At 40.0% G+C, this 16,269-nt stretch overlaps 2 protein-coding genes and 1 non-coding gene across 5 annotated transcripts; 1 reads left to right on the top strand and 2 right to left on the bottom strand.

Annotated features, from left to right (window-relative positions):
* Positions 1 to 283: 283 nt before the first annotated feature.
* Positions 284 to 357, bottom strand: trnai-aau (transfer RNA isoleucine (anticodon AAU)). The gene has a single exon. It is a non-coding gene; the product is annotated as a tRNA-Ile (tRNA).
* Positions 358 to 404: 47 nt separating this feature from the next.
* Positions 405 to 2,137, top strand: LOC148100205 (uncharacterized). The gene is made up of 2 exons (XM_087849057.1): positions 405 to 537; positions 1,076 to 2,137. The coding sequence occupies exon 2, from the start codon at positions 1,106 to 1,108 to the stop codon at positions 1,775 to 1,777; it is 672 nt and encodes a 223-aa protein (XP_087705183.1). The 5' UTR covers positions 405 to 537; positions 1,076 to 1,105; the 3' UTR covers positions 1,778 to 2,137.
* On the bottom strand, positions 2,000 to 16,171 carry skic3 (SKI3 subunit of superkiller complex). 3 transcript variants are annotated; one of them, XM_006784077.2, is made up of 42 exons: positions 16,137 to 16,171; positions 15,402 to 15,499; positions 15,161 to 15,257; positions 14,901 to 15,044; positions 14,556 to 14,647; positions 14,326 to 14,401; positions 14,089 to 14,235; positions 13,751 to 13,849; positions 13,492 to 13,600; positions 13,254 to 13,394; positions 13,042 to 13,140; positions 12,778 to 12,902; positions 12,546 to 12,632; positions 12,296 to 12,399; positions 12,048 to 12,174; positions 11,738 to 11,917; positions 11,473 to 11,597; positions 11,136 to 11,386; positions 10,892 to 10,994; positions 10,300 to 10,482; positions 10,020 to 10,158; positions 9,857 to 9,935; positions 9,293 to 9,354; positions 9,150 to 9,206; positions 8,987 to 9,055; positions 8,592 to 8,666; positions 8,222 to 8,363; positions 8,004 to 8,097; positions 7,799 to 7,876; positions 7,572 to 7,696; positions 7,352 to 7,475; positions 6,512 to 6,736; positions 6,231 to 6,303; positions 6,059 to 6,112; positions 5,727 to 5,838; positions 5,305 to 5,433; positions 5,081 to 5,205; positions 4,749 to 4,910; positions 4,008 to 4,160; positions 3,376 to 3,506; positions 2,460 to 2,583; positions 2,000 to 2,301 (listed from the first exon to the last, which is right to left on the bottom strand). In XM_006784077.2, exons 3-42 carry the CDS (start codon positions 15,248 to 15,250, stop codon positions 2,224 to 2,226), a joined length of 4,692 nt encoding a protein of 1,563 aa, XP_006784140.2. In that variant the 5' UTR covers positions 15,251 to 15,257; positions 15,402 to 15,499; positions 16,137 to 16,171; the 3' UTR covers positions 2,000 to 2,223. The 3 variants fall into 3 exon arrangements, with proteins under 3 accessions (XP_006784140.2, XP_006784139.2, XP_006784141.2); XM_006784076.3 differs by lacking the exon at positions 15,402 to 15,499; XM_006784078.3 differs by having other exon boundaries at positions 15,402 to 16,167.
* Between the last annotated feature and the right edge of the window lie 98 nt (positions 16,172 to 16,269).

Raw genomic sequence — 16,269 nt, 5'->3', positions numbered from 1 at the left:
TTGGATACCAAGTAAACACTGGGGCCGATACTAAACCTATAACGGTATCTTATCCTATCGATCCAATCACACTAGTATCAGTCCAAAACCAATACCAGTGTTGGCATCAATATTGTTGTTTTTTTTCCCAAACTTGGCAACAAAAAAGTTGCTCTACAAAGACTCAGTATGCAAAAGTAATTTGTACTCGAGTCTAACTGTTTAACCGATAACGTAGCTTAAAAAAGATCATTGTTAAAAGCACTTTGAATGATTATGAGTACAATACAGGTAAAAAAGCTCGTGGCCCGTACGGGGATCGAACCCGCGACCTTGGCGTTATTAGCACCACGCTCTAACCAACTGAGCTAACCGGCCGGTGTAGGGCGTGACTTTGAGACCCTACATGGCAGAACATCTGATAGGAAACTGAAAGTTAAAGGGAGGAGATTCCCATTATGAAGCTGAACAGAAAGTGGAAGTGAAAGAACAGACGGCTCTTCACAAAAGGCTTTAACTTTTAACTTCGTGAACTTCAATCAGCCTAAACGACACAAGGTACAGATATTTCGTTGTATTTATCGCGAGTAATCGGTACTCAGTTTTCATGACAAACCTTAGACTCCTACTGTGTTGATTAAAAACCGGCTAACGCTAATTTAGCCAAATATTGTTTGATTTCTGCATATAATGTTAGTTCTTTTCTGGGAATCTAAATACTCAGTACTACCAAATTCGCTATATTATACAGTATGTTTTACAATATTAGGATACAGTATGTAACTTTAACTGTAGATTGGACTTTAAGCAGCTGTCTTAAAGTCAAGGTTTGGGGGTTTTCAGCTATTTTCCCTCAATATAGATTACTTTTTGACATAAACAAGGTACTTCTCTTGTCACGTAGACTTATATATTGAAATCTGTACAGCTAACAATGCAGTTGCCGTTGTCACAATTAACATTTGACCCAATCTGATTCACTGAGGTCAAAGTCCTGAGCTATGTGCAATAAACTGTATGCCCTGAACCTCTCCTGAATTTGTTATAAGTTACTGGCATTAATGTTCATGCCTTACATGGTTTCTGGTCTTTGCAGGGCTTAAACAGCAGCCATTTGTGAAGCAGGATGTCGCTACAGTTCTTTGGATGGGAGGTTACCTATGATGATGAGTCTCCCAGTGTGGAGCTGACAGCCTCCCAGGCACCCAAAGATAAGGGTGTCTACACCATGTACCATGGTACCAGCATTGCCAATGCACGTCGCATCATTGCCAATGGCTTTCAGCAGTCGCAGGGGGGCATGCTAGGAAAGGGTGTGTATGTCAGCCGTGATAAGAAAAAGGCAGAACGTTATCCATTGAACAACAGCCCTGCAGACCGTGTGGTCCTCAAGTTACACGTGCGTGTTGGCCGTGTCAAACGCATTGACAAGGACAACCATCCTATGCAGTACACTTGGAGCACGCAGGGATATGACACTGCTTGGGTACCCCCTAACTGTGGGATGAAAGCTGTGCCCAGCGGCCTGGAAGAGGACTGTGTGTTTGACCCCAAAAGAGTGACAGTCGTGGGCATTGCAAAGGCTCCACACAATGTGCAGACAGAACTTAACGATCTGGTGACTAAGAACATCAGCCATTCCAGCACAGTCCTGGGTGGAGTAGTGTGTGGTGCTGCTGCTTTGGATGTGTGTTCACTATGCAAACGCAGGCAGCAGCAGTCTCCACACATCACGACACCATGCTGGGGCTGTGGGCAAAACATCTGTATTCTTATGAGCAAACATGTATGCGTTTGAGAGTGAGTGACACGGATGGATTCACATATATGATCCAGCAGAGTGTCAGAAAAAAGCTCAAAAATGCTTATGACTCAAAGTTTCTTCTGTTTCTTCAACTTTAGGGATGTTTGAATATTGTTTACAAAGTTTTATGTGAATTTTAAAAGTCACTGCTCATTCTAATTTACACTGCTGTCTTTTATAGTTTACATGTAATCAAGATGAGACAATCGTTAGATATTGGGAAAATGTCTTTATTCAGCCTTGAATGTGGATGCGGTACCTGCATTTTAAGCACATTTTGAAATATGTGACAATCATAATTTCAACTTACTGAGGTGATTAGATCATGTAAAGCCATTAAAGCCATCATTTAAAGACCCACTGCTAGTGGTGTTTTTTGTCTGGTGATAAACCTGCTAAGCAAGGTGATTTCATAAAGCATAAGGAGATGGATGCAAAGTTCAGGATGAAGAGTTGAGGACTGAATGAAACTCCAGTAATCTTTGATCTCCGTTCATTTTGGCACGTTCCAATAGGACCTGCAAAAAGAAGTGGTGGTAAACGATTACAAAGGCAAGAACCAAGAATACTCACTTTTAGTTTAACTATGTGTATGCTGTCACCATTTCCACAAACGTTTCTCCCAAACAAATGTTCCTAAGTGGTGCCTGTAGGAATGAGGTAGCTGCATGTTCACCTTCATGAGTTCCTCGTCGTTTTTGGCATGGAGGTGTCTCAGGAGATACCAACTGGCCACCTGCACCACTGTTGCTGGTATATCTTGAATGTAAACCAGCCTCTCCAGCAAGCGTCTCGTTTCCCTATAGAAGACACAGCAGACATGAACAAACGTATAACATGATTACTATCCATTAGGCAGCCTGTTCCCATGTTAATGTTTTTCTTCCTTTTTTGGATGCTTCCTTTACGGGTCACCAAAGAGGATCATCTGCCTCTATCTTACCCTTTCCCCAGCATCCTCCTCTATTACACCAACCCTCTGCATGTCCTTCTTCACTACATTCATAAACTTTCTCTATTGTCTTCCCCTTTTCCTCCTGCATCCGTACGTCATAGCAGGTCTAACTACTATCTGCTATCCAGTCACAAATCCCCCTGATACTTGTCTCCACCTGCTCCACCTCAGTCTGGCCTGATACTATAACTGTTATCTCTCTCCCATCAGTATTGACTAATATGAAATGAAATGAAAAGAGCTCCTGATACTGTGATTATGCTTGGCACAGAAGTTTCTGCAGCATTTCTCAAGGAATTTAGCCAGGTCATGGTTGGCATATTTGCTCAGCTCAGCATTCTCATGAATGTACTCTAATTAACCGTACTGGCAGTCCTCTGAGGGTGACAGAATGCTATAATACTACCAGGACATAAAATGTTGCTTTGCAGTTCCAAAAGTACCAATATATTGAAAAGACAGATGGAAGCATGGATTTGAAGTTTTAAGAATCTTATGTTTCATTTAATCACTTAAGCTGTTAAATTAAACATCTACAGGGATAAAATCATTTGCATGGCTATGTGGGCTGACCAACAGCACTGCAACCTGCACCTCTATGTACGTAAATAAACTTAGCATAAGGAGCTGCACCGACCTAGCAGCCATCTTTGTCACAAACTGGAGCAGAGCCTGGAAAAGAAGGGCCACAGGGGATGAGTCCAGCTTCAAGACCTCAGTAGTAGCTTCCAGCACCAAGTCCTTCCAGTCATTTCCTGGGACACCCACCTTAGAAGTCAGATCACACATGGTTCAGAGAAAACTAGATAAGTGAAACCCACACAAAATAAATTCATCTAGTAAAGGTGTAATACATCAAGCTATATTAGTTCCAAACAACATGTGTAACACATGCACTAACTTTGGATACAAGCAAAAAGCTCTATTTAGCAATAGCGTCTTGTCAGCCACTTAGCCTTGGCTGCTCATCCTATGATTCATCAATCTTTTATCTCCTCTACCTTGAATCTGTCCTTACTTGACAGGGGTGTAAAAAAAGAGCCGACTCTGGCTTTTTGTGTGTATTCATTGAATTTTGTAATTTTTATGAAACACAACTGAGTCCTTATTGCTAAAATGCTACCTCTGGAACAAATAAATACATTATTCCCTAAATAATGCAATATAACATTTGTTGTTTGTATTGCTACAGTATAATCCTGCTTTAATAGCTGTAATTTCACACCTTAAAATTGTAGATCCTGATTTGAATCCCAAACAAATACTTACCATACAAGGCCCGAGAGCTAGCAGGGCTAGTCGGAGGAGGCTGGCTACCTGACAGCTGTGCATGCCAAGCTGCGAGGCCAGCTGGAGACTCTGTCTGTAAGCCATGACCGCCTGAACCAGTAGGCCCTGGCTGCGATACACCTCAGCCAGCCACTGAGCAGAGGGAAGCAGAAGAACAGAGGAGTCACAGAATAAATGAAGATGATTTGGAACAGAGACAAGAAGTCACTGAGTGACAGGTGGGGGAGAAAATATGAGAGGATAAGCATAATTACTGTTTTAAGATCGTCATCTAATCAAAAGATAACATGGCTAGAAGAATACTTAACTACATAATATTGACATTTTCATTAGAATATTAATAATGAAGCTCAAATGCTATATTTTTCATTCTCCACATATATACTGTCACACGGTAGCACCAACTGCCAATATGTTCAAGGCTTTTGCTGCTACCCTGTTACTGGTAGCAACTACTTGATGTTAAGTGCAGCAATTTGAGGTTTTCAAGTGAGGTGAAGAATGTTCAGAGTCTCAGTGAAAGCAGGAGAAAAATAACATATTTTTATCAAGAGAGCAAAACCTTTTTTTCCAATATGCTGTCTTATTTTCTCTTGACACATCTATGTGTCCATGTGAACAACATGGTTTAGCAGTTTTCAAACTTCAAAATCATCACTTAGTCACTCTAGCCTTGCTGGAGTACTTTAAATGGATAAGCGGGTAAATATAAACGCTTACATGCCATGCCCCAAGGTTGGTAGGGTTCATCATCACAGCACTGCTGAGCTGCTCCAACACAGGCTCTGGGAGGACAGTACCACCATCAGTCATAAGGCGCTGACACTGCACCTGCCTCAGTGATAACATCACTGCTGCATGTTCAGGGGACACATTCAAGACCTGTGATAAAGGTAAAACTGTGTCAAAGGTGGCAGAGTTAAATATATTGCCAGAATGGACAAGATTAGAAATGGCTATCTGAGGGACAGCTCAGCTCAGTGTACCTCAGAGTGTTTTGGAGACAAAGTTTGAGGTGTGCACATAGTGTGTGTGAGTCGCCAATATCCTACCTGTGTGCAAAGGACCTCTGCTTGCTCTAGCTGTCCCTCCAGCATGAGACCAGTCACTGCCTGTTGTAGTACCCATCCTTCCAGAGCCTGAGCTAGAGGCCGCTCTATTTCATCCACACTACGCACTGAGACACAAAACCGCAAAAAGGTGTTAGCTACACAGTCAAATACGCAGAGACAAGCACACAAATGGGGCGACAGTAAAAGAGCACCAGTGAGCATACCTTTCTCAGAAACCACAGACATAAGGGTCTGCTGCAGCGCTTGTCTGCGAGGAGCAGAACCAGAAAGATAACAGGAAGTGTTTTCGGTGTAACAAGCAGCCATTAATCCGGCCCACGTTGCTGGATCATCTAAAGTAGAGAGCAGAATGACCTCACACACCCGAGTTCTTCAATAAAAGTCACATGCAAAACAGCCATTTTTCCTATGTAGGTAAGGCTACACTCCACTGATATAAATAAACATTAACAAACCTTCCTGGCAAGAAAAGGAAATGTATTTCCTCAATCTAATTGAATTTAATTGTTCTAAATTAGAGAATTTAAAAAAAAAAATTGTATTTGTTATTTATATTTCCAGCTTTAAAAGACAATAAAAAGAATATCATGTTTATCGCGTGTAAGAAAATAATGTGTGTGTTTACCAGGACAGAGCAGCACAGCTCTCTGCATAGTCTTCAATGCATTCTTCTGACTGTCCTCTCCAGAGTGTCTGCCACTGGCCAGCTGGTTCACTCCACTGTACAACAACGCCCTCTGCAGTCACACAAGTTAAGTCAACCGTTTAACATGCAAACAATGTGAATATATGGGTAAAATATACCTTTTGGATGTTTTGGTTGTTAAAAGTTTTAAAATATATCTACAATGTACAAAAACTGTGAAAAAGGAAGTACTGCTAAATTAAATGGGCCAGTTAGATTTTTTAAAGGTTTACCGGAGAACACAAGACATAAGATAAAAGTCACATTTTTACCTTTCCTTGGGTCATACTGGAGAGACAGGCAACATGGCCAGCTACTGCAGCACCCTGTGAAATAAACAAGTGAAAAACATGAACCCCAATGAACCAAATGTGTTTGAGCATATTTGATTTGTCAGGCTTAGCCTGCAGTGCATGCTGTGTTTGTGTATGTACACAGGCTTACATTTGCCTTTCTAGGGTAGTACTGTGGAACCACTCTGGACAGAAGCGCCCACAAAGAAGCATTTCCAGGATTGCTGTAAATAAATCAAGAAAACATGAAAAGTTGTTAAATTTATGATCTGTTGCTGCAGTGTCCAGGGTTGTTGCAGTTGTGGTTGGTTGTTTTGTTTGATCACTAGAGAGAGTGTAAAGAGTGTAAAAGAGTACATACCAGCAAAATTATTTGTTTTTTGAAGTAAAGGTAAGCTTATCATTAATGCAAATTTCATTAAAGGGAAATACCTGTGCACAGCTCTTGAAACCTCCCTTGGCACTGCACTAAAATTCCCCTGCACAGCCAACAAAGTGCAGGTGAGTAGACATCGCTGCTCGATAGCACTCCCAGAGGCTGAACCTTGCTTTAGGAGCTCAGTAAGCGCAGCAGCAGCAAGTGTAGCATCACTGTTGGCCAGTCCGAGCGCACATAAACAAACCAGGGACTCTGAAATTGGCTCCTTTAACATTGAACTATGGGAACAAAAAGTAAAAACAAATAGTTTCAGCTTAAATTCAAGACTAGTACAAATATTATTTATTTCTATCTATCATTCTATCTAACATTTCAAAATGTTTCCCATGATATAATTAAATTGTTTTCTTGACAGTTTTCCTGAATAACAGCATATTTTTAAAGTAGAAACTTATCACACATATCTATTTTTGATTTATTTTTATGGTTTACACAGCCAGAGCTTATGTGTAGATACTGGGCAGACTCCCAGTGGCGTGCAGATAAAAATAAAAAATAGGAACCATTTGTGGCAAGTCTAAACCTGAAAAATGGCAGTATGTGCACAATAAAATAAGCTCTTCCAACCAAACCATAGAGCACAATATAAGTGATTAAAGGAGACTCAAATGTTTTGTCCTTCAGGTTCAGCAATACTGGGAAGCAAAAAGCTCTTTTTACAACCAACATTAAAACATAAAACAAAAATCAATAAAGCTTTCTGATCTTTTTTTTAATACTAGCAAATACTGAAAATAAATGAACGATGGGAAAAACCAACATTATTTACTAAAATGACAGATAAATAGGACAACAAAACTAGTGCAAGCCATAAAACACTCACTACGACTCACCATTTAAACAGCAGAGTCTTGGCTGAGTCTAGGTTACCCTGCTGGTGCTGCAGCAGGGCCAGAGCTGTCAGTATATAAGCCTTTTCCTTCTCACTAGAAGCCACAGCCAAGGCGCGTTCATAGGCTATAATATACACACACATGCAGCAGTTTATTCACAGCCCCTTTGACATGTAAACACATATGAAATCTCTTCACTTTGGTGTTTTCCAGTCCTTACCGCTGATGCTCTCTGAGATGAGTCCTGCCTTGCAGTAGGCCAGAGCCAACCCAACCAGGTCACTGAGCTCTTGCAGTGGAGTGGAATTATAAACATGCACAGCCTCCTCCCACTGACCTGAAGTGCTGAAAAAGCCAGAGCGGAACATAAAAAAGTGACATTGAGGATAAAAGATAAGCAATTTGAAAAAAATAGTTTAAGTATATCATAATGAGACAGCTGGTTACCACAATGCACGGCCATAGCTGCCCAGAGAAAATGCCAACTCTTCTGAAGAGGACGTGGACTGAAGCAGTTCAACCGCTCTGAGGAAGCATATTGGATTGCAAAAGGTCAATTGAAAACCCAATATATATAACATTATGTTCCTTCTCGGTTATACTGCTTCATCAATTAGAAAGCAGAGACAGTCAGTGTATTTCAAATACATACCTCTGGTAAGCCTGTAAGGCCTGTCTCTTCAGCTGCAGATGCTCATTCAGATAGCCCAGCATAATGAAGGCATCAGGATCTGATTGAATCCTTTCTGATAGAGATGCAAAAAAATATACAAATAACCAAAAAGTCTGCCAGTAACACATGCAAAGCTAAGTGAAAACCACAACATCTGTGGATCCTGTGTGCAAATCAGTACGCAAGACATGACGTACCTGTGTACTTGCTGAGTGCCACTTGAGCAGCAGAGACGGCATTCATCTGCACGATGTTGTAACGGTACAGTTCTGAGTCTCTGTTGCTCTTATCCAGCAGCGTGGAGCAAACCCAGAAGGCATATCCTTTCACGCCTTCCATCTGACGGAGAAACATGTCAGGATTGATAAGGAAAGACAGAAATGAAGGGAATATCGAGTCTGACAGAGCAAAGCAAAACATCATTTTGTGTTGTACCATGCCATCATTACTATATCCTTACAACTAAAAGGCTTGGAGCTTAAAACTAAGCACAGCGACTAAGAAAGGTGAAGCAAACACTGTTATTATCTTGCTAATAAGTGGGTATTACAATAGCAGGTCACGCACATGTGTGCTGAGTTCAGTGGTGTGCCTGAAAAGATCCATGGTGTCATAGCTTCCCACGCGCTCTGCTATCAGCGCCTGGTAGGAGGACAAAGGATGAAACTATAATTTAGACAGATAAAGACAAAGAGGCCAAAAAAGTCACAGTGTTATGCCAGTACTTTCAGTGTAATCAAACTTTATGGAGCTCCCTCACCGAGCAATGTCTTTCACATTCCTTACTACTCCAAAAATACAGCCCAAGGAATAATTTGACCTCTCTCTGCTAGTTGTGGCTTTGAATGTATATGCATTTATTAGAAATAGTATACATTCATCAACAGTGAACCATTGCCTGTAATGTGATATTTTCTTGGCTTGGGGGCTTTCAAGTTATCAATAAATGCTGAGAGTGGTACCTGTCCGATCCAGCAGTTGACATAAAGTGGCTCCAAGGACTGAGCAATCTTGAAGGCCTCGTGTGCAAGCTAAAACAATAAATCCACATTTGAACAATATAAATGTCATCCACCTATGATAAAAAGAGAAGAAATATGTAGCATAAACCAAGTAATCACATACCTCTATATTTTCCTTCTTCAGATACAGGCTACCAAGGTTTGTCCAGGCCACAACATTCTGCAATGACATTTAAAAGTCACGTAAAAACAGCAGAATATTTTCTAACACTTTATTAATCTCTACAGCAAATGTGCCGTACGTACATTAGGCTCAACTTGGATGGACTTGATGAAGCAATGCTGAGCCAGAGCATAGTTCTCAAGATCTGATGTGAGAAAAGAAGGAGAAAATATTTTGTTCTGTTTTGTAAAGATTGCTTAGAAGTATATAATTATTTATAATTGTAAAAAAAAAAGAAATGAAAGACTCTTCAAAGTGAACTGCAAACTGCAGGGTTTTTCTTTATTATAAGAGGTTTTGTAAAAATGATTCCACCTTCTTGTAGACTAAAAGTCTTGAGGTGACTTAAATGAAATGAAATTTATTTATAAGATTTGCTTTTCTATTTTTGTAACTTAACAACATATATATCAAACTTAAGTTCATTAAGTTGAGAAACCTTAGTACTCTTGTCAGAGAAATAAAGATATTTTTCAAATGCCACAACATTTTGACTCTTTTTATGTAGAAATAATAACAGGCAGAGCTTTCAACAGACTTCAGGGGGACAATGTTGCTTCATTCCTAAGTGCAAAAATAAGAGAAATAAAACAAGCTATACAGGCTTTTGCTCTAAAAACATACCCGTTACCTGAGAATGTCGTTACCTTTGTTCATGGAAACAACTCCCAGGGCATTCCAGTAGCTGTGGTTGCTGCTGTCCATCATGATGGCTTTTTTTAAGCACTGCATAGACAAAAAGACCATGAGATAGAGACCTCTTTCTGGAACAAACAATGCAAAGATGTTGTACAGGATTTGGCAAATAACCTGCTGGGCCTTCTCTATGTCCATAGCTGGGGAGTTCTGGTCATTCTGTGTAAGGCTGGCCTGGTGATAATAGTTGAGCCCTAAGTCATACCACAGACTGGCAACTTCAGGCATCAGCTTCAAAGCATGAGCATAGCACCTGTGGCAAAACATATCAGTTTCAATTTCTGCTTGGCCAACAGGAGCAGGTAGGATAAGCAATGTAAAAAAAGCACAAATATATAGTAACTGACTATTCTTATGCATTATCAGCCTTATAATGATATGATAATGGTCATACCTCTCACCAACTTTTAGTGTCTGGGCCTGGTTGAGCATTTGGCTCTCAGTATTGGCATCTAAACCAGCAAGTAGGGCTGGCACTATAACCTTGGCTCTGTTTGGGGAGACGGTGCTAACAGCAGTGCAAGAATCACCCAGCAGCTTCCACAAGCAGGAAAGGTCTGGTCGCAGCTGTACAGCTCTGGAGATCACAAAGTAAAGAATCTTAGAAAAAGACTAAGTGTGCTAAGCATAATGTTCAGAACCACCAGATGAAGTATCAAGGAACAGCCCTACAGTAAACGCAATGGCCACACCATCCCCGAGCTGCCCTTTCTTCTTGTTCTCAGCGATGTGTAGTGGAGCATACCGAAAGGAGCTCTTGACCAGCAACAAGATAAGTGTTGGAATAAAGTTAAACTTTTGCCAAATAATGTCAAGTGGTATAATAAATAGATTAGTCAATCAAATGTCAGTATATTCACCGCTAAAAGGACCATTACTCCACCATAGCTTCACTAGCAAGTACCTGTTTGCTGTTACAATAATATTACAGATGTCATATATAGAGCCTTTAGGGTTTGCGGGTTGAATGAGTGTGTTGTCATTACCTAAAGAGGTTCTGTATTGCTTGCTGAATGAGGTCAATGGCTCCTCCATCTCTGCAGTCCTGCATTAAACTTTTTGCCAGAGACAGCTGACACTCCCCAAGACCTGAATAAAAAAACATGTTAAGTAAAATTAAATGCCCAGATTTAGACATATCACTCCATGAAGATGTGCAATAAAATACCTAATAGATTACATTAAATCAAATAAAGTGCATCCAAAGGGTACAATGAAACATTCACTTACCTTTAAGAGCAGGGACATAGTCCTGCTTTGCTGTGATCAGCAAGTACTCTGCGACAGCCTCTTTGAACTTGCCCAGAGTCTGTTTGATTGCAGCAGCCTGGTAGACACTGTAGATGGAGCAGGGCTGAAGCTGATGGGCTTTACCAAAAGCTTTCAGAGCTGCTGTGAAGCTCCGGCGGTTTAGATATGCTTCACCTAAACATTCCCAACACACCCAGTCCTCTGGGTCTGCTCTTAAAGCGGCCTGCAGGCTAAAATTAGAAATAAAATATTCAACAGCACTTATACACTTAGACCATGGTAATAAATTTAGTTGTCTCAGATGTGTAAATCTTACTCCGCTATGGCCTGTTGATTTTCTCCAACTTTCAGGTAGTACAGGCCTCGTCTCATCCAGGCCCATTTAGCCGAGCCTGGAGTGGCTTTCTCTAACACAGACTGAAGAATGGCTAAGGCAGCGTCCTGTGTCGATCAGCAAAGAGAGAAAGAAGGCATAAAACGGGGGGAAAAACTTGTAAGGAGACTAAAGGCAATAGCAAGGAGCCAAACAAGACGCCCGATTCTCAGAATTTGGTGACTTTTTCACCCCCAAGACAACTCACCATGTCTCCCTGCCCCATACTGAGATCCACCGAGGCAGCGCCAGACTCCACATCTTCACTGTCCAGCTGAAAGGCCTTTTTGTAGCAGCCTTGTGCACGGCCATAATCCTTTGCAATGTCCCGATAATAATGCCCCAGGTAGCGAAATACACAGCCAAGGTGTGGATCTAGCTTTGCAGCCTGAAAAGGGCAAAACAGGCCTTTCAAACTAAAATGTCATTCATCTCTTATTTTCAAAGACTGACCCATTAGCACCTGAATTCACCTTTCCTACCACATACACAAAACTTTCAATAATAATTTCACAAACCTTCAGCAAATGTGTGTGAGCTTTGCTCCGGTCTTTACGGGTCTCTTCTCCCATGTCCCAGTAGAGCTGTCCAAGCAAAAAAAAATACTCTCCACAGTCTGGGCTCTGACTTGCAGCCTTTAGGAAACTACATTAAAAAAATGGTGGGATGAACCAAATTATTTTATGCCATGCAAATGGGCTCTTTTACATAAGTTTAAGACAGTAGACTGCCATAGAAAGTATGAATAAAAAAAGATTTTTTTTACCTCTGCTCTGCCAGCTGCTTTTCACCTTTAGCCAAGTGCACCAGTCCTCTCAGAGCCAATCCTTGGGCTAGGTTTGGGTTGGAAGCCACCAGCTCTGATGACACCTATAAATGACAGACTAGTTTAATGCTGGCCAGTTCATCAGTTCACCAGACACATACTCCTCACGTCCTGCAATCATAACTTAGTTAAAATAACAGAAATATGTTGTTTTCATTGATAGAATCAGTAAGTATTCATTTAATTCAACCTTAAGTGCTTGATCAGTCTGTCCTTTGTTAAGGTATGCACGTCCTTTAAGGGCTAACAGAACGGGGTCTTTTTCAGCTTCTGGAATCTAAAAAACAAACAGACACAGATGTGGCATTTCCTTTGATGTTATATCAACACTTACAGCTTCTAACAATCTCCACAACAATTTTATTAATTAAATACTATAGCTATACAATGCTGTTTAAAGCGAGCATTTACCAACTCATTACCTGTTTAAATGTCTCCAAAGCCTGCTCTCCAGCTTTCTCTCCTCCACTTCTCACTAAAGCCTCTAGTTTTAGTCGAAGAAGTCTGATCCTCAGCTCCTTCTCTTCAGAGTCACACACATTCAAACCTAATAAAAAAGGACACACACTGAAGTGTCTTTTTCAGGGATTAAAGACATTGATCTTTAAAGTACTTAAGACCCTTTTTAGTCACCATCTTTTTAATTAAATATTGGTGATGTCTTGAGTGGACACAGTTAAATATACCTTGTGAGCATGATGTAGCAGTGTCAGCGTATCTGTAAATTTTAAACTGGGCTTCAGCCAGACTGTACCATCCTGTAGTTGAGCTCATTTTCTTCAATCCTAATAAAAGTGGAGGAGACAGATAATAAATAAAAATGACCATCAAGAGCACATGTTAAAGGATAAAGTGTTAAGGTATGTTTTTTACATTGTTTGTTACTGTGACAACTCACCTTGTGTAAGGTCATCAATGGCATCTTTATACCTTCCTTCAAGCAATGTTTTCGTGCCCAGACACAAATGACCCAATCCACTGTCAGGGACCAGATCCATGAGGCGGGAAAAAGAGCTAACTGCCTCCTCATTAAAGTTTCCTTTGGGGAAATGAGAAGAAGATACATATGACTCTGCCATTTATGAACATCCATTATGAATACAAAAAGGCAAGGATTTTTTTAAATTTTATTTTACCTGTTTTAAGGTAATGATGACAAAGAACCTCAAGAGGATAACTTTGGTTGGGGTAGAGGGAAATCATGGACTGACATGCTGCAGTCATTCTGGCTTCTTCTTGTGGTAGCTGCAGTAAGACCAGATTCATGATTAACAAGTCATTTTGAGAAGCATAACTACCTATAATGAGCTGGCCTTTTTGGATACACATTTCCAGACTCTAATGATCCTTAAGTTTCTGTGATAGTTAGCTAGACATAAGAGAAGATGCACTTACTAGAGAAAGACATTTGACATAGTCAGCTGAGACCTTCTTGTGGTCCTCTCCTGGTACAGGATCGATGAGAACCAGAGCTTTCTCAAATGCTGTGATTAACTGATAAGCAGAAAGAAACCAAGAACAGCATTGATGTGTGTGCAGTAGGAAACACCATGAAGACTTTTGCTTCTCGTAATCAGTGGGTGGTTATGATATGTAGAAGTTATGGCGAGCCAGCTGTAGCCAGCCTATTACATTGGATTTTGTTTGAAGGCATGAATCTCAAGTACTGTAAAGTGTTTACATATAAAGGAAACATAATGTTGATGAGTTAAAAGTCCACATTTTGGTCTTACATGCTGCTGAGTTTCACTATCCTGCTCCACCTCCTTAAGACAGTCTGAGAGGAGCTGGGTCATCTTTTGCAATAGCTGCACTAACTCCTTCTTATCCACGGGTTCTTCTTCCTTCAGCTGTATGAGCTGCAGCCAAACACTGGCCAGCTGTTCACATACATAAACATATTCACATGTGTTAAAAACATAAAACACACACATACACAATCTATTTTCATTGGTCTTGAAACTGCATACCTTTAAATATTCTTTGTCAGACTCATAAATTTCTGTCAATTTGTTGATCACCTCATAACATTTGTTTTTGTCTGAGCTGCAAATCGAGAACATGATGACAAATCAGTAACCGCATAATATTGTGTCACAGTGTATTAATTACTTTCAATTAGATTTTTTATTAATCATTATTTTTATCTGTTTTATATATTTATAGGAAACTTCAGGTAATAAATGTTTCCATATCTTACCTTGCATACAACTCAACAAGTTTCTGGTAGACATTAGGCAGCTCAACCTTGAAGTCCCACTGATCAGTCTTATCATACAAATTTGCCAAGCCCTTAAAGAAAAAACCATTATTCAGACTGTGCATTATTAATAGAGGACAGAGAGGAGAGAGGTATTTTATACGGGATGACATCCTGAGTAAAGATGAATCTATTTTTTAAAGAAAAAAAAATCATAAGAGGCATGCAGATTAAATCTGAAGTAATTTCAACTGGTTATTATTATCAAATTAACTGATCATAGTAGCGTAGTATTAAATGGCGAGAAAGAACAGTTATCATTAACTAATACATTCTGTACCTTACCTGCCAAGCCAGCAGCTGCTCCGGCTCCAGCTCCACTGCCTTTTTATAGGCTGCCTGTGACTGATCCGGTTGATCCAGTTCACTGGCTGACAAGCCGATGAAGACCCAAGCATTGTAATTGTTTTTCTCAATTTTCAAAACAGTCTAAACCCACAATGATGAGAGGAAGGTCAATTTTACATTTTTATTCCTAGTATGTCTGAGAAGAGCATATTACATTTTCAACTTACTGTTATTAAAAAAAATTTGAGATAGTTTACCTTGCAGTGTTTTAGAGCTTCTTTGAATTCTTTGTTTTTAATGGCCTCTCTGGCACTTTTCAGTGCGGATTTCACTTCTTTATTAGACATCTTGTTGCTATGAAGAGACAACAAAGCAATACACCTTTCAAAAAAACAGAAAACTCTACACAATGATCAGATCTCAACTCTATAAGCTAGTTTTATAGGTAAAGGTAAAGACCCTACAATAATACAGGGAAAATCCCAATAATTAGACAACCTCCTGTGAGCAAGTACTTGGCAACAGTGGGAAGGTAAAACTCCGGTTTGACAAGAAAAAATCCTCTGGCAGAACCAGGCTCAGGGAGAAGCATCCATCTGCTGGGACCGGTTGGAAGTGAAGGAAGAAACACAAAAAAAAGACACACTGCATTTGCAGTAATATGCATTGACTTTGCATTTCAGTCTGTGTGTATAGACACAGTGAAAAAGAAGTGAGGTCAGTGATTTGCAGAAAGCCCTTCACAACCAACCTATATCTATTGCAGTGTAACTAAGCAAAGGCTCAGGGTCACTTGATCCAGCCCTAACTTAAGTGTTATGAAAACATTTGAAGCCTAAAATTTCTCTGCATATTTGTATTAATATGGACTGGGTTGTGTGTTAGGAAAGAGATTATGCCACATAGTGATTCACTATATTGCAGGAGTCTAAAGTGAATTTCTATATACTGAATTTCCCAGAGGAATCTACCCAAGGGATTAATAAAGTTCTATCTATCTATCTATTTACATATATTAGTAGATGATTGTCGGCTAATGCTGCTAGTGAGCAACATTAGCTTGAGCTGTGGGCTTGTTCCGATCATAAAATGCATATTTTAGAATGGAAGTAAATTTAGAACCATGATTTACACTTAATATTCAACTTTATTAATAGGTCGAGTTAACTTTAACCCCATGTATCTTTTGAAGATGCTTAGAAATTAAAAAGAGATAAAAGTTGGACCACCTACTGTTTACATTGACAGCTTGCGTAGCCTTCTCCAGCTGACACGGAAGTAGAAGAAAAGTAACGAGATTTGATTTTCAAAATAAAATTCAAAGCGGCGCTTCAGCTGGAGAGCCTCTTCAATTGTTGAGCTATGT

This window comes from Neolamprologus brichardi, chromosome 12 (assembly GCF_056152115.1).
Source record: "Neolamprologus brichardi isolate AB-2024 chromosome 12, ASM5615211v1, whole genome shotgun sequence".
In the NCBI taxonomy this organism is placed as follows: domain Eukaryota; kingdom Metazoa; phylum Chordata; class Actinopteri; order Cichliformes; family Cichlidae; genus Neolamprologus; species Neolamprologus brichardi.
The sequence above is the reverse complement of the archived record's forward strand: the minus strand, read 5'-3'. Positions and strand labels throughout refer to the sequence as shown.

Bases quoted from the DNA above. Each gene is read 5' to 3' on its own strand.
- LOC148100205 (XM_087849057.1), top strand. From the start codon at position 1,106: ATGTCGCTACAGTTCTTTGGATGGGAGGTTACCTATGATGATGAGTCT.
- skic3 (XM_006784077.2), bottom strand. From the start codon at position 15,250: ATGTCTAATAAAGAAGTGAAATCCGCACTGAAAAGTGCCAGAGAGGCC. The intron at 13,850-14,088 runs GTAAGACCAAAA...TCTGCTTATCAG, and splicing joins ATAGTGAAACTCAGCAGCAT to TTAATCACAGCATTTGAGAA. The intron at 6,737-7,351 runs GTGAGTCGTAGT...TTGTTCCCATAG, and splicing joins AAGACTCTGCTGTTTAAATG to TTCAATGTTAAAGGAGCCAA.